General features: G+C 40.0%; 1 protein-coding gene across 8 annotated transcripts; it reads right to left on the bottom strand.

Moving 5' to 3' along the window:
• Positions 1-1,021: 1,021 nt before the first annotated feature.
• On the bottom strand, positions 1,022-23,681 carry mapk10 (mitogen-activated protein kinase 10). 8 transcript variants are annotated; one of them, XM_058050463.2, is made up of 14 exons: positions 23,487-23,681; positions 14,369-14,440; positions 13,960-14,129; positions 9,558-9,687; positions 9,301-9,359; positions 8,221-8,359; positions 7,962-8,127; positions 5,900-5,971; positions 5,052-5,234; positions 4,281-4,405; positions 3,933-3,959; positions 3,417-3,480; positions 2,731-2,808; positions 1,022-1,316 (listed from the first exon to the last, which is right to left on the bottom strand). In XM_058050463.2, exons 1-14 carry the CDS (start codon positions 23,487-23,489, stop codon positions 1,174-1,176), a joined length of 1,431 nt encoding a protein of 476 aa, XP_057906446.1. In that variant the 5' UTR covers positions 23,490-23,681; the 3' UTR covers positions 1,022-1,173. The 8 variants fall into 8 exon arrangements, with proteins under 8 accessions (XP_057906446.1, XP_057906383.1, XP_057906411.1 ...); XM_058050400.2 differs by lacking the exon at positions 5,900-5,971 and adding an exon at positions 7,450-7,521 and having other exon boundaries at positions 23,487-23,679; XM_058050428.2 differs by lacking the exon at positions 5,900-5,971 and adding an exon at positions 7,450-7,521 and having other exon boundaries at positions 14,352-14,440; positions 23,487-23,678.
• Positions 23,682-24,503: the final 822 nt, after the last annotated feature.

A 24,503-nucleotide genomic window follows, 5' to 3' on the forward strand; every position in this document is an offset into this window, starting at 1 on the left:
TGTTAGTTGACATGACAACACTTAAAAAACGGACTGTAGTGACTTCCCCCGAATGTCAATCATCATGCATCGACTGGCGGGCGCATGGGAAGTGGCAAGGTGCACTCATCGTCCAAAAGACTCCAAACATAAGAAGTTTCCAGAGAACATACTGGCCGTTAGTCCCGCTTTGCCTGTCTTTCGGCTGTACATATTTACAATAGCTGGGTTCAAAACACACACACACACACACACACACACGGGTTTGTTTTGGGCTAAACTACCGCAGAGAGGTCATGTGATCAGGGAGACATGACAGGGATGGCGTCATGTGTTATAAAGGAAAGAGAGCGTGAAAGCGGTGCACCTTGCCACACAGCGTTTAAATCAGGGGTGTCCAACGTGCGGCCCGCAGATTTTTTTGATTTTTTATTTACTGACATGTGCTCCGAACCTGCAGAGATCTTTGCAAGGAATATTTAGTTTTCATATTTAGTTAACCTCACATTAATATTTTTTGATATACTTTTTATTTGCTTCACCTTTGGTGTCCACCGCCATCACACGCGTTATCTGGCGTGGCAAGCGCCCTGAACGTTTTCTGTTTGTTTCTGAACGCTTCATGAAGCCATGATGTTATTAATTATGTATCGATAACTACAAATCATGTGGTGTCCAATCATCACTACTGTTATCACTTTGTAAGTTTGTAAGTTTTGACTGATGTTTTTTTTATGATTGAACACTAAAAAATTGTCAGCAGGTTCGGAGAACATGTCATGTACGTCTTGAAATATCATCAACATGGGAGAAAATGAAAAATAGAAAAATGTCATTTTCATAGCGTGAGAACCTCGGTGCAAAGATGTGGACACCCTTGGGTTAAATGCTTTTTTTCTAAGAGATTGGGTTTGTGTTCATAGCAGCCAGGCTACAGCATCGGGTTGCCAGACGTATTATAAGCAAAGCAACTAGAGGATCATGGACATTGAGTATATCTGCTCACGTTAAATACCAATGTTGTTTTTAGCATGACAACGCGCAGGCTTCATCGTTTCATATTGATTGTTTCACTTTTTTTGTTTTCTTTCTTTCTTTTTTTTGGGGGGGGTTGAGGGGATGGGAATAAACGCTTTCCCTCATTTTTCCTTCTTAACGGCGGAAGAAGGCGGGGTTGCGCAGGCAGGCGGCTAGTCACCTGCAGCACCCCAGGGGTCCCGCCGAGGTCTCCAGGCTGCTGTCGGTGTCTGAGGCCAGGGTCTGGTCGGTGGACATGGACGAGATGTCGTTGATGGACGAGGACGGAGGGAGGCTCTCGCTGCTGTTCACGGCTGCACCTGTGCTAAGGGAATCAACAGCGGCGGGGGGGTTACAACGTACCAGAGTTGAGGCCGTTTGCGTTCAAATTGTGCACACATGAAAGGGTTTGAAGAAAGCACGACAAGGTGATGACGGGGACAAGGACGCATCACTTGGATCCAGGGGGTTCCCGTGGAAAGAGCCATCCAAGTGTAGTATCAGAAGATAGTTTTACTACACTTGAGGAACATTTGGGGAGGCGATAGATGAGAAATCTGCGACAGCATCGGAGTCAAATTTCGATCCTCCAACACCCCAGTTTTGGTATGATTCCGTTTTCGAGCCAAATTATCCTACACTGTCTTGTTTTTAATGCAATTCAAACTCGAATGGACGGTTTTATTGAATGTAACTGCTAAATAACCCGCCATGGGGCCAAAGAAAGGTGCCTTTGTTCAAGAGGGCGAGACACACGATAGAATTCGTACGAAGATGGCATCCACGTGCACGGGAAAGAAGAAATGAAGAACGTGGATTGTCTCCTCGCTCCTGCCCATCACCATCTTCGCCGACAAGGGTCTTCAATGAAGGTAAATGATATTTTATAAATGATTATTTATTATGATTTTTGCATGTAAAAATATAATTCATTCATTCATTCTCTACCACTTATCCTCACGAGGGTCGCGGGAGTGCTGGAGCTTATCCCTACTGTCTTCGGGCGAGAGGCGGGGTACACCCTGGACTGGTGGCCAGCCAATCACAGGGCACATATAGACAAACAACCATTCACACTCACATTCATACCTATGGACAATTTGGAGTCGCCAATTAACCTAGCATGTTTTTGGAATGTGGGAGTACCCTGAGAAAACCCACGCATGCACAGGGAGAAAATGCAAACTCCACGAGGCCGAGGGTGGGATTGAACTTGGGTCTCCTAGCTGTGAGGTCTCTGCGCTAACCACTCGACTACTTGACTTCCTCTGTGCTTTCGGAACAAATTAATGACAAAAACCAAGCACCAGAGTATAAGTTTCACTTTTTCATCACACAGCACAGAACTGTGGTGTGTTCAAGGACCGTCGGATAAAGTGTGAAGTTTTAACAGGAGCCAAAAGACCCCATTAATTCTGATCCTGGAGTGTGCCATCTACCATGCTAACAGGTTGCATCCCCAGCATTGGGTGGTGCCACCCTGGAAGCCCAAAGGACCCAAGTCATGCTGTCGGCATCGTACCACCGCACAGCACATCCATTTTCATTACATTACATCACGTAGCCACGCTGACACCACATAGACACTAAACCACGGTCAACGAGAGACAAATGACAACGACAAGACGATAGGGTGTGTGTTAAATTCGGAAAGAGGGGTGGGGGGGGGTAACTCCAGTAAAATTATATAATAAATTGACTTACAGAGCGATTAGGCTTATGCACTGAGAGTACCTGAAGGTGAAGGCTGTCCCTTCACTACGCCATTCTTCGTTCTCTCCTCAAAATTCATCACCTCTTTGTAGATCAGCTCTGAAAAGATGTTGCATACATAATATGGCATACGTGCAACAAGGCCCTTATTTCATAACACTGCATCATATAGCGCTCGATGCATCTGAAATAATTTAAATGTATAATATTATATTATATAATATAATATATATATAATATATATATAATGAAATAAAATGAAATGAAATGAAATGAAATGAAATGAAATTAAATGAAATTAAATTAAATTAAATTAAATTAAATTAAATTAAATTAAATTAAATTAAATTAAATTAAATTAAAATATATTATATAGAATATAATAATGTAATAGATGTAAAATAATTTAATAATATGTATAAATGTAGAATGTAAAAGCTGAATAATTTGGTGTAGAAGCTATAAAATAGAAGTACTGTAGTATACTCAAAGGTGGTTCTGGGGTAGAAGATAAAATGTGTATAATATATATTCATTAGCATTAAAACATTTAGTTATATAGTTGAAAATAATCTAATAATAATAAAGTACTATAGAAAACAATAGAAGAAAATACAATATAAATTATAAAATGCTTACTGGGATTTATATTTACACTAATTGAATTATATATGGAATAATGTTTAAAAAATAATGTGAATTCTTACCTTTCCATTCATCAATGGAGTGTTCTCTCTCATCGAGCTGCTTGTCATAAATCTGAGGTGGAGGCTAAAAGGAAATAGAGCATGACAACTTTAGTAAACGTATGGCGGGAGCAAACTATCATGTTTATTCCATGGCTACTAAAGATGATTCACTTTTCAGTTCATTTGCAGAAACAGACACACATATGAAAATGAAAATATAAAATCAGAATTAAATGTATGTGTGTGTGTGGGGTGGTTGTGTTCATTAGATCTCGGTTTCTGCAAAGGAGCTCTTGTAATGCTCATTAGGCAAACAAATCAGGCATTTTAAAGGGGGATACGTATAGCACACATAAAGACATTGGCTCCTCGCTTGGGGAAATCCAACAGGGCACAATCATGCTAGCTAACATCCAGTCAGACAGCCCGTTCCACAATCTATTGAAGTCCGAGGGTCACTTTGACATCCGCCAATCATTCTTATCGGTAAAGTGTAGGGAGAGTTTTCTCGGAAGTAGAGCGGTGGTCATTTACCATGGATATTTGGATGAGATCCCTGGCCTTCATCAGCATGAGGTGACATTAGAGAAGGGGGAAAACAGCAGAACATGTGTTGAAAAAAATGCCACCATCAACAAGAGTCACGTGTTTACATCATCAACAAGCCACAGAAATATACTGACGACTCTACCGTTTTGTTTGCAATTGCTTTTTTTTTTTTTTTTTTTCCCGATCTCGCTGTCACCACACACGAATGAGGCACCGGTGGCGTCAGCACACACGACAAACATCGCAGGATTACCAGTTATCGAGTGAAAGATGCGGATCAAGTACAGCAAAAACACTTGTAAGGTACTAAGGAAGTACTTGACGAGCACTCACCGCCTCCACCTCGGCTGGATCGTACCACACGTTGATGTAGGGGTGCTGTAAGGCCTCGTCCACCGATATCCGTTTAGCGGGGTCAATGATCAGCATTTTGGACAGCAGGTCTCGGGCTTGGCTTGCTGTGGTTTGGAAAAAAAAACAGTGGTCAGTTATTCGAAGTATGTTTTCACATTGAGCCTCAAGACTATAAATATTCATAATTTAGTCCTTTTTATTGACTTACTAGTACTGTGGACAGTCCCCCCCTTTCCCTCCCACTTTGACCTTCACTATAAATAACTGCACAGAGGACGAGAGAAAAAAAAAACTGCCACCAGAAGAAGACAAATGATGCTTCCTCCCACTTCAACCCATCAAGAGCAAACCTAAAATGTCTAAAATGACTCCTCTTGGTGCTCCCCCCTCCCCACCATCCATCTACTGTATCCGTCATCCATCCTGCTTCGGTTCAGAGGAATTTCTCCTGTCGGGCTCACTTCCTGTCAGGGACATGAGGCTTCACTCTGATCTCCAAGACTGATAAATATTTTAGCATCCGACAGCTTCAATGTCACAGTAAAGACGCAACATAAAAGAAATGATGGCCAATCTTTTTTTTTCCATGTAGCCAGTAAAAGGAGCCAGAAGTAGGGCAGCATTCAGCATCCTAATCCCAACTATCCTCCTTAATATTCATATTCATGTGCTGTATTACTTCAGGGTTCGCTAGGGTTCAGCTAGAGGACGACTTTGTAACAATTTTTGGATGTTTGCTGATTGTCTCACCTTTCAATTTGTTGTGCTCGGAGTCTGCAGGGAAAAGGCAATCCGGGAAGAGTTTGGGAAAGGTGAGGCCTGCGTACTTCGGCCGGTTCTCTACGTAATTCCTCACGGTGGGTTGGAGCTTCTTCATGAACTCCGGCGACGGCGTGCCCAGCTGTTCAATCACCTTGTTCCATTGGTCGATGTCTGGTTTGGTGAGGTGGGATTAAGGGAAAAGTACCTGTAGAACCTTACTGGAACATTCAGTCTGGTAGAACTCTCAGCTTTAGTATCTTCTACAGTATGTAGAAGGTTCCACCAGAGACCTCTTCATTTGCCCACTTCCTTTTAGCGCTCGGCATCCTCTAGGCCAGGGGTTCCCAAACTTTATCAACTCAGGGCCCACTTGAAAATCTAAAAAATGTCCACGGCCCACCTTTGTCCTACAAACAGTACATAGACAAAATGCTGCGTTCTCAGACCATGTAACTTAATATTTTTATTTTTATTTTTATTTTTATTTTTATTTTTATTTTTATTTTTATTTTTATTTTTATTTTTATTTTTATTTTTATTTTTATTTTTATTTTTATTTATGATTCAGGATTTCAATGAATAACCTATTGAGTGTTATCAGTTAGGCCTATAAATATTTTTTTAATCATGCAATAAATATTTTACAATAAAAAATAATTAAAACATAATATTTGCAAAAATAAATCATATTTTTAATGACCTCTCATGGCCCACCTGCAGTACCACCACGGCCCACACTTTGGGAATCACTGCTCCGGGCTTTGTTGACATGCAAGCGGTTGTACCTACTGCACAGTGCAGCGGTGGCATTGTGGTGTTGCATGTCAGAAGGATACGGTCCGTCCCGGGGAACAGCACTGTCCCTCTAATCACCTCTCCAAAGATGCAGCCGACTGACCACATGTCCACTGGGCTCACATACAAACAACCGCACACACAAACTGACATTACCTACAACACCAAAACACCCCTTCTACCTCAGACACACACAAGCTTCTTCATTATTTTGGCTAGAACACTAAGAATCACCGAGGAATGATCCCTGGGGGTCGCTACTCTTTGTTTATTATGTGACGTTGCGGTTAAAAAGTGGGCAAAATAGGGTGCGCTGCTTAGCTGCAACCAGCAGAGGCGCTCTTGACTCAATGATGTCTTTGAGAAGCTCAGCTTCAAATAAAAAAAGGACACCAGATTTATCGTCAACAAAAACGTGTAAACACATCCACTGCCATTATTTATTCATCAAGTGCTATCTGTGACTGTCACTCGCACGCACACACATGAAGTCCAATCTCTCTCTGTGCGCCGCTGGGGGTGGGGGAGGCCTCTGCTGTCTTAAAGATGCAATTACAGCTTAAGAGGGAGGGTGGCATCACGGCAGGTAAGCGCTCCAGGCAACATGCACACGTTAAAATATTTACATGTTCGGAAATAAAACAGCCTTCCTCCGGGTTGACAAAGTACTCAGCTACTAACAGATCGTTTTGTCCTTGCAGGGATTATCAGAGAGTAAAGAGCATCGGTTAAGTTGACACTACGGAGCCAGACGTGTCATTGGGGTTAGTTTGCACCTCAGTAACATACAGAGAACATAAGGTGAGTTTTCCAAAATAACATGTAACCATTAGAATGATCATATATACACACTGTACAACACATCTTAAATATTGTACACAATTATTTCATCCACAAAATTAATGCATAGCTACTGTTTAAAAAATCTATGTATATATTAATTACAATAATACAATACTGTGTGTAAGCAGTATCCAGTATGTGTTTGTGTGGTCTGTATATAAATACTGTATATACCTGTACATTATACTGGGTGTATATGCGTAATAATACGGTATATGTTACATATACTGTGTAAAGATGATGATTCAATTTAAAAAAAATGTCCATTCCTGTTGTTTATTTACATTTTTTAAATAATTACAATAAAAAATAGTTTTTCCCATAAAGTCAGTAGCATGACATGAATTAAATATTTAAAAAATTGCTGTATGATAATTAGATTATATAATAATATATATAATATAATTATAATATACAATATTATAGGATAGTGTCACAGTGTAATTGAAGAACAGTATAGGTGAATTAATAAATTATAAGCAAATATTTATGTATTATTAATAAATTATAAAATATATAAAATATTGTTTAATTTAAAAAATATGTAAAAAATAGACAAAAATAAATATATATTATATCTATGAAACATTTATAATTCTGCCATATATGAAACTGTTAAAATGATCTGCTCGAAAGCAAAACCTGATACCAACACAGCCATTTTTTTGGTTTGTTTTTGTTTTTGAATTGAAATCCATTTTTTATCACACACAGGTACACCGTTGAAAAGACACAACAACAAGGATACAGTCCCGCCCAGGGAAAAGGATTTTGTGGCGCACCATTTCTCCCATAATGCACCCCACCGACCATATGTCCACTGCACGCACCGAGGTGATGCCAAAAGAAGAAAGGAAGGCAAAGGTTAGTGTTAAGAAGCCACCTATGAGAGAAAGCACTAGGAATGCTCATTGCTAATTAGAGCGCTATGTCACAAAGGGATAGTACGTTATTATAAAAATAAGAGTAATCTGAAAAAAGAGAAGAAGAAGCGCAGCAAAGTGGAGCTTTAGTGGGATTACAATGGCAGGAAATGTAAACCCTGGGACCTTATGAGACTATAAATGCGAGAACGAGTCTTACCAATTTTACTTCTGAAGACTTCATTAATGTTGTGCTCCAATCAGAAGCACTGTGTTTACTTTCATTGTTTTAAAGAATATGTTAAAGCTGTCTCATTAAGCAACTTCCTTTGACGTTTAGCAACATTGGCTAATATGATCCAAAAAAAATATCATCCATATCCGTGACGGTCCTTACCGTTCTCTTTGTATCCCATGCCCAGGATAACCTCAGGGGCTCTGTAGTATCTTGTCACCACATAAGGGGTCATCATGAAGCTAGTTCCCGCGGTCCTAGCTAGACCAAAGTCCAGGATCTTCAGAGTGCAGTCAGACTTCACGACTATATTGCTTGGTTTCAGGTCCTACATGAAGTGGGAAAAAACTCATCAGAATGCCTTGACAATATTTTAACATTGCTAACTGTCGTACGTACAAGTGTAAAAAAAAAAAGTTACCCTGTGAATAATGCCTGCTGAGTGCAGATGTTTGATGCCACACAACATCTGGTAGAGTAGGTACGACATTCTCTCGTGGTCCAGCTCCATCTGAATCACCTGGCATAGGTTGGCATCCATCAGCTCCATCACTAGGTACCTGGGATGATATCAATTCAATTGTTTAGCATTTACGGTATGAGCCGGCTTTGGCGTCTTTCTTTGTGTGACCAAAACAATTCCAATTTCACCTTAGCCCACGTATAACAAAAATATTTGCATATAATTCCCAAATGTGATTGAGGATGCATAAAAAATGAATAACAGAGGTCCTAGAAATGACCCCTGTGGGACTCCACACTTGCCATATTACATAACATTGTGGTTAAGGATGGACATACAAATTGCTTAATCAATTCTTGAGGAGTTCATTGATTGTGTGGAATTGATTGTTCTTTTGAAGCAATTGAGACTAAGTGCAGTACTTGGGTGCAACGAGCAGAGGTGCTGTTTATTCAGTCACAACTCAGCTAAGCTACGTACATCCATCCAGACCTCCACTGTAACACATTATTCTAATCAGTACATTATATTATACATACAGTCGTCCCTTGCTACAAAGAACATTGCAAAAAAAACAAGGAACTGTAAACGTGTGAGTCGGTGTTATGTTATTTGTTTCTAATATGTCTTATTTTCTCTGAACATATTTACTATATTAGGTAATACAAGTGTACAGGTGACTTTAGGGCTGTTATTTCATATCTAGAGGCCTCTAATAACATTAAAATCTTACTTAGAAGATCGTAAACAGGTTTTCGATGCCATAACTAAGAAAATATTGCATTTATTATTGAATCCTAATTCACTTATGTGGAATTTATTAATTGTCATGAAAAGATGTTATCTTGTAAAATCATAATAATAACAAAATATAATGTCTACACTGCACCCACTTTGACTGATTATTACACCGCGTGGAGGCTGAGTTCTCGCCATCACAAGACTAATGAGAACATGGTATATACTGTAACACAGTCAGTCACATGATTGGTCCAATTATCACTTCTATTTTTTTAGTGTGACATAAGTTGTACTCACACATCTTGGAATTCCTCTAACGATTTCTGTGGTGTGAAGACATTTAATAAACTGATAATCTGGAAGAGAAAAAGAGGAGGAAAGTCAGTAATACAACATTTCCATATAATGTTGCAGTGATGCGTTTGAGAGTCAGCTGCAGCGCGAGAGATAACGTTCCCTCTCATGCCAGGTCAGTACATTCCCTTCGGCGTGGATTTTAGCACGGTCACAGCATCGCACTCGCGTCCATTTTGTTGAGAAGGAAAAACACTTACATTTTTGTGATTGACACATTTCATGAGCACCAACTCCCGGTACGCCCTCTTGGCATGGGTCTGGTTCTGGAAGGGTCTGCTCAGTTTCTTGATGGCTACATTTCTGTCTAGGACAGCATCATAGCCCGCGCTGGCCGAGAAAACACACACACAAAAGCAACTCAATTTAGGAATCATAACGAAAATATCCGATTTAGAAGCCCAACCTTGTTGTCAGTGGCATTATAATGTGAAAAACAAACCATATTCTGCGTAAAAAAAAAACAAAAGAAAAAGAAGCAACCTAAGTGCTAACTAGCAATACCCCCAAAAAGGAGAAAGACAAACACAATATTTGTGTAAATATGTTTGGTTTTAGGTTTGAACTAATAAGAGCTACATTTTTACAGTATTTATCCAATATTGCATTACATTAATATACTTTTGGCTAACGCTTACGTGTACATTAAGAGTATTTTGGCTAAGCTAGCTAGAAAATAAAATGATATACGTATCTCTTCAGTGCAAAACAAGCCACATTTTGGGGTTAAAATTTGCAGACATAAAGGGTGAAATAAATAAATAAGGAGCATAAGCAAGTTGTAAAAGTAGTGCGGTTACGTTTTTGAGAACTAGCTTAGCATAGATAAAGCTTCACAGTGAAGCAACGTGCTAACTACTGTAGCTATCACCACGAAAGGGTGCAGACACACACACAAAGTAATCTTTGTTACCCTGCAGAAAAATACTTGTGTAAAAATGTTTGTTTTTTAAGTTTAAACTAAGTAAGATCTCATATTTGGCTACGCTAGATAGAAAATGAAAGCTTTTGGTACAGTTTAGATTTAGATAACAAAAATAACAACAAACACACTGTATAGCATAGTAGTTGTCAACGTTTTTGACATCAAGCTAAGTCGCAGAGGTAGCTAACTATTGTATATACAATTACGTCTTAATTGTATTTTGGCAAAGCTATCTAGAAAATGAAATCTACAATTGGGAGTTAAAATGTGATTACATGATGGGTGAAGCTTAAAAAAATAGTATAAACAAGTTGCGCTTATGTTTACAAGATAAGTATACATAAAAGTATACATAGAAGTAGACATACGGCTTTCAAAACGTCTTCTACTGGTTTAAGAGCCACTCGGATGATGAAGATGCTGTGCGGGGGTTTGAGGATGACAGGGTGAGTTTGGCTGTGTCTCTCTGGAGACAGAAGGCCCAGGGATGATTTGTGACCATGGTAACAGTGGAGCCGACATTTTTAAACACACACTCACACAAACACACACACAGATCCAAAAGGGGTTTGAGTCAGCCGTCACTTGGTGAAGCTGAGAGAAAGATGATGTCATGAGCAGCTCAAGTCCTTTAAGCCTCATCCTCACGGCGTCATATGGGCGGAGATGTATGCAGATTGCAGGGCGAGTGGGCGTTATCGGTGCCTCGATATGATTTAGTCTTTCAATACGACAAAATATCTTTGATTTGTTTTCGTAGTGCGTCCTTAAAAACAGAAAAACAGCAATGTGATCTTCTACAAACTACTTTTGGAGAAGCTACTGCTAAAGCGCATTCAAAGATCCTCTATATGCTCCTGTTTTACGTTATACAGTACATGAAGATCATACATATCGATTTTAAGATTCTCTTACTGTTTTTTAAATGTCTTAACGGCCTTGCATCTTCTTATTTATCTGATCTGCTTTTACCATATCAACCCCCGCGGACCCTGCGGTCCTCCGGCACTGGCCTTTTAACAATACCAAAACCCAGAACAAAAACCCACGGTGAGGCAGCATTTAGCCACTATGGCCCCCACTTCTAGAACAGCCTGCCGGAGAGCCTCAGGACTGCGGAGACTGTTGATATTTAAAAAAAAAAAAAAGATTAAAGACACACCTTTTTAATCAGGCTTTTAATTAATATTTAACTAATATTTTTAAACTATGTTTTTATCTTTTTAGTCCTATTTTTTTGCTTTTAGTCTTTAGCTTTTAAGTCCAGTGTTTTCTCAGGGGGGGTCCTCCACACTGGGGGCTGTGTCGGGTCTGCTGAGGGGGTGCCATCCTTGGGTCCCTTTGACCTGGCAGGCTGGGGGTCCCTCCCTTTAATGTGGGGGTCCACCCGTCTGTCGGAGTCGGGGGGCCCGGGTGCTGGTCCCCCGATGGCAAGGCCTGCGGCTCTTCCCAGTGTGGACGGCCTCAAAGATGGCGTTTCCTTGATCCTCAGTGCCATGCCATGTCTCCCTACTGTGTGTGATTGTGTGTGATTCTGTGTATGTGGGGGTGGGTGTGTGTGTGCGTCTAGTATGGAGGGTGGGAGGGAGGGGCTTTCTTAGTATTTGTTTTCCTTTTAATTGTAGTAATATTTTTTAACTCTGTAAAGCACTTTGTGTTGCATGTCTTTGCAGGAAAAGTGCTCTACAAATAAAGTTGATTTGATTTGATTTGATATATGATATTCTGCAAAATCGCTGGTCAAAAATCTTCTGTAATGTGCTGTTTTTCCGACTATACTGTCAAAAATGGAGTCAACCACCCTCAAACGACAGCAACACTGACATTGTTATTGTATGAATCTGCTGCAATAAATAAAAAGCTGAATGAATACATAGCATAGATAAGTAGAGGTGTGACAGAAACAAGTCATTATCACATGCTACAGTGTTAATGTGACTGTTGTCATCTAAATTAGATTATGCTCCTAATGTATCACATTTGACAGCGAGATATTAAATCCGTTTTTGGGGTGGGTGGATTTAGTTGGCTTGGATGCGATAATACCGTCACCATATGACACTAAAATGACAGCTGTGGGCTGAGCCAGGCGGCATATCAAATTAGATTTGAAGGGACTTCCTGACATGCACCATCATCCAGCAGTTAGTTAGTTAGCATAAATTGCTCCGGAAGCTAAGCAAGGACAATGACAGCGCTAATGTTGTGTACTACTAAATCATTAAGCGCTTCAATAAAACACCTCAATGAGAGATCCAGAGGGATTTTACAGCGAAAACAGCCACTTTCTCGACGCCAGTGGAGCTGTTTGATGACTTGATGCTTCCTTAAAGTGGATGCTCAGCAGCCGTGCATTGAATTACAATGACGGCGCTCCCTCTGCAGCCAGGATTAAGTGGCCTGGCAGGGCGGCCCCGCTTGGCCCACATTTTATTCTAAACGGCGCACGGCACAGAAAGGTTTAGCACGATGAATTCAAATGCACCAACTGTCTGAAGTGTTTCATCCAAAGAAGTATAATGAAACTGGGAAAAGTGTCGGGAATCAAACATCCCAATATTACCGTGACAATATGTAATAATTAGGGATGTCTGATAATTTAGATATTTGTTGATATTGGGATCTGATTTTTCTGAAAATCAGAAGCCCAAAAAAAGTCCAAAACCGATATTTTAAAAATGAAAAAAATTCTTGTTAAATTATGTTTTTGGAATATCGCTCTCGAAGGCTGCACATTGGAAACCTTTAATTTACAAAAAGCTAAAAGTTGTACTAACTAGAAAAAATAACTATAACTTTATAGTATAATAACTTTATAATAACTTGTTATTTATTCTAAATTATTTGTACAAATTACTGTTTACGCTGTACATTGTTGTTCATATTTGATGTAATCTATTTATTCTCCACATTATTTATTATTTATTATTTATTATTTATTGTTTATTATTTATTATTTATTATTTATTATTTATTATTTATTATTTATTATTTATTATTTATTATTTATTATTTATTATTTATTATTTATTATTTGTTATTTATTATTTATTATTTATTATTTATTATTTATTATTACACGGGACCAGGCAACGACATTTCATTGGCAATTTCACTGCTGTGTTATTGTGCAATGACAACAAAGAAAGTCTATGTCTATGTCTAACTACAGATGTCTGACAACTAAGGGTACCGATAATTAGTGCCCGATATTACCATAAAAATGTGATACCCGTCGATATCAGTATTGGATTTTTTTGCGATCATGAAAAACGATATTTAGAAAATGCTGTCATGTTACATATATCGGTATCACCTGATATGGGTATCAGAAATTGACAGTATCGTCAAATCGGTTTTCAGCAAAGCCAATATCGCACATCCCTAAACGTCACCACTGTTACCACTGTGGAAGAATAACGCATTTAAGACGCATTTTTAAGATTGGTTTAAGATTACTGGCTTATCCTCATCACCATTCTCCCGTCCATATAACCAATTTCACTTTCACTTTGTGTGATTCCATGCCAAAGTACAAAAGTATCAGCCCTAACAGGCCCTGCATTACACAACAGCACTGCTCCAGAAAGAGCAATTAACGCCTAAATGAGTTCTCCAAACACAAAATCTCATTTTAAAAGTGTGTTAAAAAAAGCAATTCTCAGCAAAGGACTTACCAGACAATCCCCTGAGCTCCAGAACCAATGGGCTTTAAATTCTGGTAGCGTTTTAAAACTGTGAAGGTAGAGTCTCCCACTTCCACGCTGTAGAACTGGTTGTCCACTTTGCTTTTGCTCATGTTGTAATGTTTGGCAATATATGACACATCCACTTGTTTTCCAAAACCCTGCGTGAAGTCAACAAAACGGAAGGTTCTGTTAGTATTGTTGGAAAAAAGGCAAAATATTCATAAGGTATATTTTAAATAACAGGACCAACTATTCACATTTTTCCCTTCTATGTATCCAGGAAACAAGAAACACGACTCCTTCAAATTAAATATCAATATCATATCAATGACAAAAATGCATCTCCAAATGGAACTGAGTGAGTACTGTACCTTTTTTACCTGTAAGGGACACACACCTGACAAAAGGCTATCTTCACATCCAGGATTGGTTGGCTGCAGTTGTATAAGAAATGTCTGCTCATAAATACCTGCAAGACACAAAGAAGAGCAAAATGCCGTTTTTGGTCAGTCACCTTATTATTGGCTTCGAGGAAAAAGATGGAATTTGTCTTGAAGGATGGAACTTTACAGTGTTCCCATTTTTTTCGAGGTAATCGAGGTATTTCTGGAAGGCGATGAGTCATTTTGCTCCAGTGGCCCTTTTCATAACGCCATGATTAAAGCAGGGGCACAATTAACAAGACATTGAATCATTTTTACATTGCCCTGTTTAGAAGGACCGTGATGCCTGCAGGGGGGGGCTGAAGATTATGGTGCATACATTATCTCAACCACAATCTGAAAACTTTTGGTCCTGAAGTCAAGTCCTTACAGAAAAAGAGTAGAGTAGTGATATAATATATTATTAATATGTATTATATTGACTAAATATGTCATTTATTTAATGAAAGTAAGTAAGAGCAGTAGACACATGTGACCATGCACAGCATAAACCAACTCCACATCTGTGCTGCTAATCCTAATCCAGTATGTACAGTATATATACTATGTGATATTAAACCTTCCACATGGCTGCTAACGTTTATCCCCTAGAGACCCATTGAGAAAGACCAGTCTTAGATTATGTGCTCGCTAGCCAGATTCCGTTAGTTCCTATTTTGGAGTGCAACTGCTCCGGTTTTCTCAAAGACGACATTCCGCGCCGTACCATCATGCACCGATATATCACAGTGAGTGAAATATGACTCTGTGCCAGCGGCTTGAGTGCTTGAATAAGCAGAAAAAAGTAGCTTAGTGGCTTTCCCTTCTCTTCTGTTCCAGTCAAGGAAGGGGAGCGAGGGGCTGGAGATAACAAGGAGGGATTTGCTTAGAAAGATATTGATATTTGATATTAAAATCAAAACAAGGGTGTGGTTTTTACATCGGACTTCATCTTTTCATCCACTGGAAAAAAAATGCTGCAGGCTTATCCTGAAGGGGAATCAATGCAACGGTGGTCCCATTGGTCTGTTAGCAAGCTATGGATGGATATTAGACTGTACATGTTTGGGACTGCAGTGTCTGTAGTGTCTCTTTGTGTCCGATTTCATTTCTAATAAACAACAAATTTATGGCGCTGCACGGCGGTCGAGTGGTTAGCGCGTAGACCTCACAGAGACCCGAGTTCAATCACACGCTCGGCCATCGGGATCTCCAGTTTCCTCCACCATTCCAAAAACATGCTAGGTTAATTGTCCATAGGTATGAATGAACAACATTTAGTTGGCAATTTCACTGCTGTGTTATTGTGTAATGACAATAAAGAAAGTCTATCTATCTATCTATCTATCTATCTATCTATCTATCTATCCATCCATCCATCCATCCATCCATCAGTTCAATCCCACGCTCGGCCATCGGGATCTCCAGTTTCCTCCACCATTCCAAAAACATGCTAGGTTAATTGTCAAGCACCCACCCACCCATCCATCCATCCATCCATCCATCCATTTTTTTTAACATTATTAGATTTGGTGAAAAATGTCAACAGTTACAGACTGTTTTCCTGACTATATATCTGTTTTGGTTACCAACAGCGCCTTGACTTGGTTGAGCTTAGGCATTGATGTCAAAGGTTCCAGCGAACTGGCTGTCTCTCAAGCTGAGGCAGGTGAATTGGCCGCTTTTCCTTATCGGACGCACAATTTATGAAGGGATATTTCATACTATGCAAAGCTGAAGGCTTCAGTCTCGCCTTGAAGCAACACTGCAAACTTCCTCAAAGCAGTCGTCCTTAAAAAATACCCCAGGCACAACCACGACCTTCCATGGCCCTTTTTTTTTGTCTCTGCGAAAAATTGCTTCAAACTCTTGTGATGTTTACAGGTGATCCAATGCCATCGGAAGATCCTTGAGGATGTCTTAGTAGGATGATGTCACAGCTCAAGGGGCTACAGAGCATTGGGGGTGTATTGGAAATTAATTACCTGAAGAAAAAGTGTGTTATTTCCTTACTTTATCCGTATTTAAGAATTTCGGATGACTTATAAGGGCTCCAAATTCATATGATATTCATGGAAATGATAAATGCAATTGTCGCAAACAAATAATAGCAAACATGGCATTGGAAATGGAGGGTCCGTTTGCTACATTGTGGCAAGTACATGTGTTTATTTAATGTGTCGCACACGCCTTACCACAATAGATATGGCCACTGCAATGAAGTTTCAAGATAAGATAAGATAACAGCTAGCCTTGCTCCTTCTTCTTCTTTCCATATTCCGGCAGTCTGCACGCCCTGCGGTACATTGCTACTTCGTGTAGGTCAAATCAAAATGTAATACATTGTACGACACCGGCACCAGGCTTTAGGGCAGTGGTCTCAAACATGCGGCCCGCGGGCCAAAGTGGCCCACAGGGCACTTGTTTGAGGCCCCCGCCTTGATATGAAAGTTTAATGTTAGTGCGGCCCGCGCAAGTTTGATATGGATGCTGTATGGTATCATGTACCCAGAAAAAATTATTACGTTTGATTAATGTTCATGTTAAAGGTTAAATAACTGTTAATAGTTATCCTCCCTATCCATGTGGAAGTGGTAAGTTTTTGGCTATTTAAGTTTAAAGGAAATAACTTGAAGGCTACCGTTTAGGTCGCTAGCTGTCTAGTTTGCGAGTTAGCATGTGTCTCAAGACCCTGCAGTTGCGCAATATGTTGTAAATAAAAAGAGTATAAATGTGACTATAGTCGTGTTTTGTCATGTCTACAGGGCTCTAATAATGCTTTGTTCATTTTAATCTGAAAAAAATAATTTGTCTACCCACCAACTATATGTGGTTTCTTAAGTTTTTATTATTTGCCGTTTTATTATTATTATTATTATTATATTTATTTATTTATTACTGATTGATTGATTTTCTTTATTCTTGATTTGTTTATTTATTTTTCATCTTATTTTGTGTAGAAAAATAAAAAGTAAGATATTTGAGAAGAGTGGAATGTTTTATCAGAGCTTTGATTGTAGAAAATTGGAACCAAAGCGAAGTTTTTTTTATTTTTTTGTTTTTAATAAGCGTTTTTTTTTGGAAAACCTGATGCGGCCCAGTCTCACCCAGACCCGAGCTCCAGTGGCCCCCAAGTAAATTGAGTTTGAGACCCCTGCTTTAGGGTATGTTGCAACAGCAGAATTCTAATACAAATTTCAAAGTTTCACATATGATAAACAAACAAGTTACATTAAAAAATATCCCCTTCTAACCGCATTATCTCTACTCCAAATTAGTACAACTTCAGTTGGAGTATTTATTGGTACCACATCTTAAAAGTCCATTTTCAGCCAGCCTTAGCCAGTCATTTATTAGATTCTAACCGTGTGCAAACGCACTGAGCATCCAAACAAGCATGCATCAATAATTACTGCAGCATGAACTCCTAAAAAGGGCATCAATAGCTGCAGTTAATGGAGATTTGCTCCACTTTGGTTGGACGGTTTCTGACTCAGCACTGCATGTAGCAGTATCTAACACGAACACATCACTCCTGCAGCACTTCATTTCAGGCCTAATTAGCATACAACAGCAGCATTATAAAGAAATGCTGGCGTTAGAGTTCCCCGCTGCATTGTTTGGTGGCTTGAGTTGCCACAAATGCGTCGATGTCTCCCTTCCATCCTCGACAAATCTGTCCTTCCTGCTTCCCTTTTGTCTCCACTCGCTCCCGGCATTCCCCCATCGCCCTGGCTCACGGCCTCCCTGCCTCCTCCACTCACTCCACCCCCCCCCCCCCCCCCCTCGCCTTCCCTCAAAGCTCCATTGTGAGTGCTTGATTCAGCAGCCAGCTCTCCCGCAGTACGCAGCCTAGCCTCCACTGAACAAGCCGAGACACAAAAGGGGAGGGGAAGATTCCGAATGCAGGCCTCAAAACAAAACAGCACTGACTCATGCGAGACTCCTCCTTGACAGCTTGTTGATTTGGTTACCTCAGGAGATGAAATGCATTTTCTCTCATCTCTATCTCTCCTCTCTTGTCTGCTGGCCGCCTCTATTCACGTGACGTCCCCTGCATCGTGTTTGTGGAAAGCATGCTTATGCTGCACTTTGGGGATTAAGCACATGGCAGAAACATGGATGGAAGGCGCTGTCAGGTGCTGAGTCTTGTAATCCTTCTTCTTCATACATACAACTAGTACTAACAGAGGTTTCCCCATAGCGTTCTTACACTGTATTAGTTCATTACTTAACAGTTAGCTCCAGTTAGCCTCATAGTCAAGTTTGTGCGTTAGTAAGGTGGATTACTACAAAAAAACTACATACCATAATACTCCACCTATATTGATGATCATTATTGGGATAACAGTGTAAATTTGTAAAAAAAAAAAAACTCCCAACCGTTGGAGTCTAAACTGCTGGCAACAAAAGTGAGCACGCCTCTTTATGAAACTGTACTAATTGGCCTCAGTTAGACATTTTTCCTCCCCAGGGTCATGTGACTTGTTAGTGTTACCAGGTCTTAGGTGTGTATTTAGCATTTGGCCTTGCAGTCTCTCATACTGGTCAATACAAGTTCAATATGACATTTTATAGCAAATGAACTGTTGTACTACATAAAGATACATAGAGATAGGCTATACAAGATTGAAAACACCCTGAAACTGAGCTGCAGCACGAAGGCCAAGGCTTTAAGAAGACAGCTTCCACTCAGAACTGGCTTCACCGTAGTCTGCCAAAGAAGATGAGTGCACATGATCAGCTAAAAAAACAAAATTTGAACTCAAACAAATTGAGTCACAATGGAATCCCCAGAATCAGCTTCTACTCGGGCTATTATTAGTTTTTTTTAAAACTGCATAAATATTCTTGACCTAAATTAAGCATTTTCAACCATGTTCTAAATGAATGAAGTACAATATTAAGCAGGGGCATCACTAGGTTCTGAGGACAGGGGGGGGCTTAGCGCCCTGGAGATGCACAGGATATGAATGAATGTAGTAGACATTCAAAAAAATACACAAAATCCAAAAAACAAATAAGGAACAAGAACCGGGATATAACTTTCCCACTTTAGGACAGATTTAGTAGAGATACTCAATTGTTTTAGGCCACCATTAAATGTACACAAGTACACACAATCTACACTGCAAAACCGCTGCTCAAGCTCTGCAACCATTCTGTCCAGTGGACAGTGATCAATGATATAATAATCATTATTATATTATTAATTAGCCTATTATTATTACTATCATCGTTTTTATTCTTCTGATTATTACTACTACTAGTAGTAGTAGTAGGCTAGTATTAGCCTGCTTATTGGCTTGCTATTATATACAATTTGTCAAAGATTTTTTTTTGTTAAAAAAATATTTTAAAAAATCATTTTTATATTATTAATTAGCCTATTATTATTACTATCATCATTAATCTTCTTCTGATTATTACTAGTAGGCTAGTATTAGCCTGCTTATTGGCTTACTTATTAGCCTGCTTTTGCTCTATTATATGAAATTTGTCAGAGATTTTTTTTGTAAAAAAAAATCCATAAAAAACATCGAATTTTTTAGGGGGGCTTAAGAACAGGCCTAATGACGCCACTGGTATTAAGCACGACATCTTGGTCACATGACCTGAGCACAATTAGAGGAAAATAAGACGACATGAGGCAATTTCCCCCTCTCAGCATTGTCATTACTTTAGGATTAATGCGCTCCGACCTTTGGTGGCCCTGTGCAGATGTGTCGCTGGTGGAGGAGGAGAACAGCACTTGAAGCTATGTGCAAGCAAAACACGGCTTTGCACCATCAAATCCAGTTATGTAACGCCATCTCTCACTCTGCAGTCTCTGATTGTTTGGAGTTAAATGCTATTATACCGACAATAGCAATGTTGTCATTTGATGGAGTTCAAATATTTCAAAGGTGAAATTATGCGTCTCTCACGGTTCACCCCCCTGAATGACAATTTCCACCTTCCATCCAATTACCGTGACAGACATATTTGCTGGTAATTACAATGAAGGCACCCAATCAGTAGGCATACAATTGAATATATTTCATTCATGATTTATATGGAAAAGTCAGAGGCTTTGGCAGATCCTATCTCCAAGAGTCTATCTTCCTCGATGCTGGAGGTCTATTAGGAAGTGGGACAAATGAGGTCTTTAACAATGCTAGTGCAGTGTTTGCATGGCTAAATGGAAGCATTTAAAACGGAGTTAATTGGGTCCCTCTAAGCATCTTCGTCTTTCTACAATAATTTGGAGATTACAGTGCATTTCATACCTGGGCCTTCAGTGGGGCCTTTTGCGACCCGATCCGCCTGCTGAACCTAGTGGGTGTGGCATACATATCCTTTTACTTCATCTTCGTGTCAAACTAGGATCGATTAAGCGATGCTTTTTTCATGTGATGATACGTTCAAGCGCACTCAAGCGTTACTTGAGTGAAGGCTTTCAGACATTCAACCAAGCGTGGATTGTGGGAAAAGAATGAACACAATTTCATTGAACAAATACTTGAATTTATTAGCCATTTATTATTTTTTACATTTATTTTTATTTATTTATTATTATTGATTATTATTCATTATTATTATTTTACATTTATTTATTTATTAGCCATGTAAGAACCAGAAAATAATGTCAACAGAAGTCACCACAAAACCGTTAAAACAGTTTTAACAGTTTTTTAGTTTGGTGTAGTTTTAAGCCAGAAAAAGGTGCCACAAGGGGGCCTTTTACAAGAACTCAGTCTGCAACTTTCCCATTGTAATACACGCTGCACAGTAACCAGGAAGTCAAATGGCTACAAGGAAATTTGAATGCATTCACATGTGCAATTCAGTTCCAAATGTGAAAATAGTAAATACTTCATGGTATTATATTTCTAAAGACATCCTACTCTTTTTTTCCACATGGTACTGAGCAGCCACGACAGACACACGTATCGCTACGCTACCACTGCATCAAATTGAAATCATCGCTAACTCCAGTTTATAGCCCGTTCTTCTTGTTAGTATCGATGCCGAATTTAGCCGCATTTTACGGACGGAGCAACCAGGATGGACGCTATTTTATGGTCATTATCAAATCAGGTCATGATATTGCAAAAATAAATACAAAAAGCCCCCAAACAACTGCCAAAAGATACATCCGGAGTGACTTATTTGGAATTCTCACTGAGCTGAAATTTGAACTTTAGATGTTATTTTTTCTGGGAGATGTTGGTCATTTTGGACTGCATGGCGGACGAGTGTTTAGCGTGCAAACCTCACAGCTAGGAGACCCAAGTTCAATCCCAATCTCTGTGTGGAGTTTGCATGTTCTCCCCGCGCGCGCGTGGGTACTCCGGTTTCCTCCACATTCCAAAAACATGCTAGGTTAATTGGCGACTCCAAATTGTCCATAGGTATGAATGTGAGTGTGAATGGTTGTTTGTCTATATGTGCCCTGTGATTGGCTGGCCACCAGTTGAGGGTGTATCCCGCCTCTCGCCCGAAGACAGCTGGGATAGGCTCCAGCACCCCCCCCCCCCCCGCGACCCTCGTTAGGATAAGCAGTAGAAAATGAATGAATGTTGGTCATTTTCCCGCCTCAGGGGTGTTAAAATTGTAATTTCTGGGATCTATGGTTGTCATCACATCTTGTCTCTTTGCTACAACTGGTACCCTTCTGTTGTGGCATTGCCAGTGTGTGGAGTTAATCTTGGCTTTAGAGGATTATTTTGGGGGGAAAGGTTTGTCCTTAGGAGTGTTCAACATTTAAAGTAGTGCCTTTATCAATGACATAATAACATACTGTATTGCATTTTCCGATGCTGACTTTCCATTGGCAAGCCGGGGGAGCCAGCGTAACTAATCAATATTATTATGTGCTACTGTTTATGTAATAAAGCAGTTATTTTTGTATTCATGTCATATCATTTACAAGACTAACAGGGGCCCTGTTTACATTTTTGTTAACCAACCCATATAGATATGCTGAGATGGTTTGTATATTTAAAGAGAAAAACAGCCTGCATCTCAGCTTTGTTATCAATAACAAAGTGTAGTATTAGTATTATTGTTACTCGTTTTTATTTATACAACTTTCTTCTTGTACAAATTTTTATTCTCATACTTTACTATTGTAATATTAATACCAACATATTATTGCTGTTTTTCTTGTTGAATAGTATTTTTACAACATGCAAAGGGCCAATAAAAGACAGCTGTGGGTCATAAATGGGCCCCCGGCCGCACTTTGAACATCTATACCATCGAGAGACTGTGACCGATTTATTCATCACACGCCTTAATATACAGTATAGGCATGGTTTAATGGTGAAGCGTGTTCCCTGCAGCACTTTCACAAGCATGCAAGCACGCTCCTGAATTATTCAACAATGCAAGGTCACAGCAGCTGAATCCTCTCGCTTTTTCGCTCTTTTTATTTGTGTTTTTCAACACGGGGGCAGTTGTTGTGACACATTAAAACACACAGACTCCCAGCCAAAGGCAACACACCAACAGTGACACTGTGCAGAATCAATGCACGTGGATGTACTGTAGTATTTACAGTATACTGCAGTCAATTGAAAAAGGTTCCGCGTGAAGGAAAAATAAAGCAGATTCCCTGTAAGCCAAACCATTATGAAGAATCGACATGATAATCACAAGGTGCGCTTAACATGCCCATATTGATGGTTTGGCTGCATATTCTGCATAATGCACAAGGTATGCAGTTGACTTGTGAGGGGGTGGGGAGTGGATGGTGGGGAGGGGGGGACAAACTCTGCATGCGGGCCTACACAGAATGGAGATCCTGTTTTGAAGTGCATCATCCAGCCATCCATCCATCTATCAGACATTTGCATCACTGCCCGCCTGCGTTGCAAACATGCTTAATATGCAAGACAATTAGCCGTATGCTGTTCCAATATTGGGATTAAATATCACACACGTAGCTTAATGACTAATTCCACTAAATATCCTTATTTGGTCAATGTTGGGCGGATCCGGGTAACAAGCAGCTAAATAGAGAGTGATAATATATCTGATATATGTCTTTCATTATGACTCCATTCCAAGTCGTTCCTTCATCTAAACACATGTAATGGTCCTGCTTACCATTCCGTGCCAGCTGATGACGAACCCAATCCGGTGACAGTCCAGTTCAAAACATCCCGAACTGAAGCGTTCTAGCGATCATGGCTAAATGGTCCCGGAAGGGCAGGTGGAAACGTCTTCTTTTTTTTTTTTTTTTTTTTACAAATATATAAGGGTGATGGTGAACAAAAAAAAGCTAACCAAGGATTCTTGATGCTCACTAACACCTTGTAAGCATTGTGCTGCAAGATGCTGGCTGTACCATTGTGGACCCGATAGGAAGGAGGAGGGAGGGAGCGCTCGAGAGAGGGAATGGGGCGGGCGGGTGGGGGGGGGGGTTGCCATGGTAACCGAAGAGGAGCACTGCTGACGTCAAAGCCGAGCAGCGGGAGGGAGAGGAGAGAGGAGAAGAGAAGAAGAGGGTCTGTGTATAGCTACGATCATCCACTTCCAAATGGGCAATGGCGTTTGTTTTTAAACTGATAAAATGGTGGCTCAAGAGCTGTTGCCATACAAGACCACCTGGTGGTGCTGTTATTCTTCTATTTACAGCATTTATTCTTTAAAGTCAGCTTATCATTCGCTTAAGTATGAGTCTGCTTGACTTCCGGTAATGGGAGTGGCTTGCTTGTGTTCAACGGTATGTTCACTTCCTGCAGGTGCAATGATCACGTGGCACTGGTTCAATGGTTTGTGTATTAAATGTTCACAATATTTATCCTCACGAGGGTCGCGGGGGTGCTGGAGCCTATCCCAGCTGTCTTCGGGCTTGAGAGGCGGGGTGCACCCTGGACTGGTGGCCAGCCAATCACAGGGCACATATAGACAAACAACCATTCACACTCACATTCATAACTATGGACAATTTGGAGTCGTTAATTAACCTAGCATGTTTTTGGAATGTGGGAGGAAACCGGAGTACCCGGAGAAAACATGCACAGGGAGAACATGCAAACTCCACACAGAGATGGCCCAGGATGGAATTGAATTCGGGTCCCTGAGCTGTGAGGTCTGTGTGCTAACCACTCTCCACCGTGC

This window comes from Doryrhamphus excisus, linkage group LG10, assembly GCF_037039965.1.
Source record: "Doryrhamphus excisus strain RoL-2023G ecotype Guam linkage group LG10, RoL_Dexc_Guam_v1.1, whole genome shotgun sequence".
NCBI classification, from domain to species: domain Eukaryota; kingdom Metazoa; phylum Chordata; class Actinopteri; order Syngnathiformes; family Syngnathidae; genus Doryrhamphus; species Doryrhamphus excisus.

Excerpts from the sequence above, each read along its gene's own strand:
- mapk10 (XM_058050463.2), bottom strand. Across the intron at positions 9,688-13,959 it reads GGAGCTCAGGGGATTGTCTG|CGCGGGCTATGATGCTGTCC; the intron begins GTAAGTCCTTTG and ends TTTCTCGGCCAG. Across the intron at positions 9,360-9,557 it reads AATGTGTCAATCACAAAAAT|ATTATCAGTTTATTAAATGT; the intron begins GTAAGTGTTTTT and ends TTTCTCTTCCAG.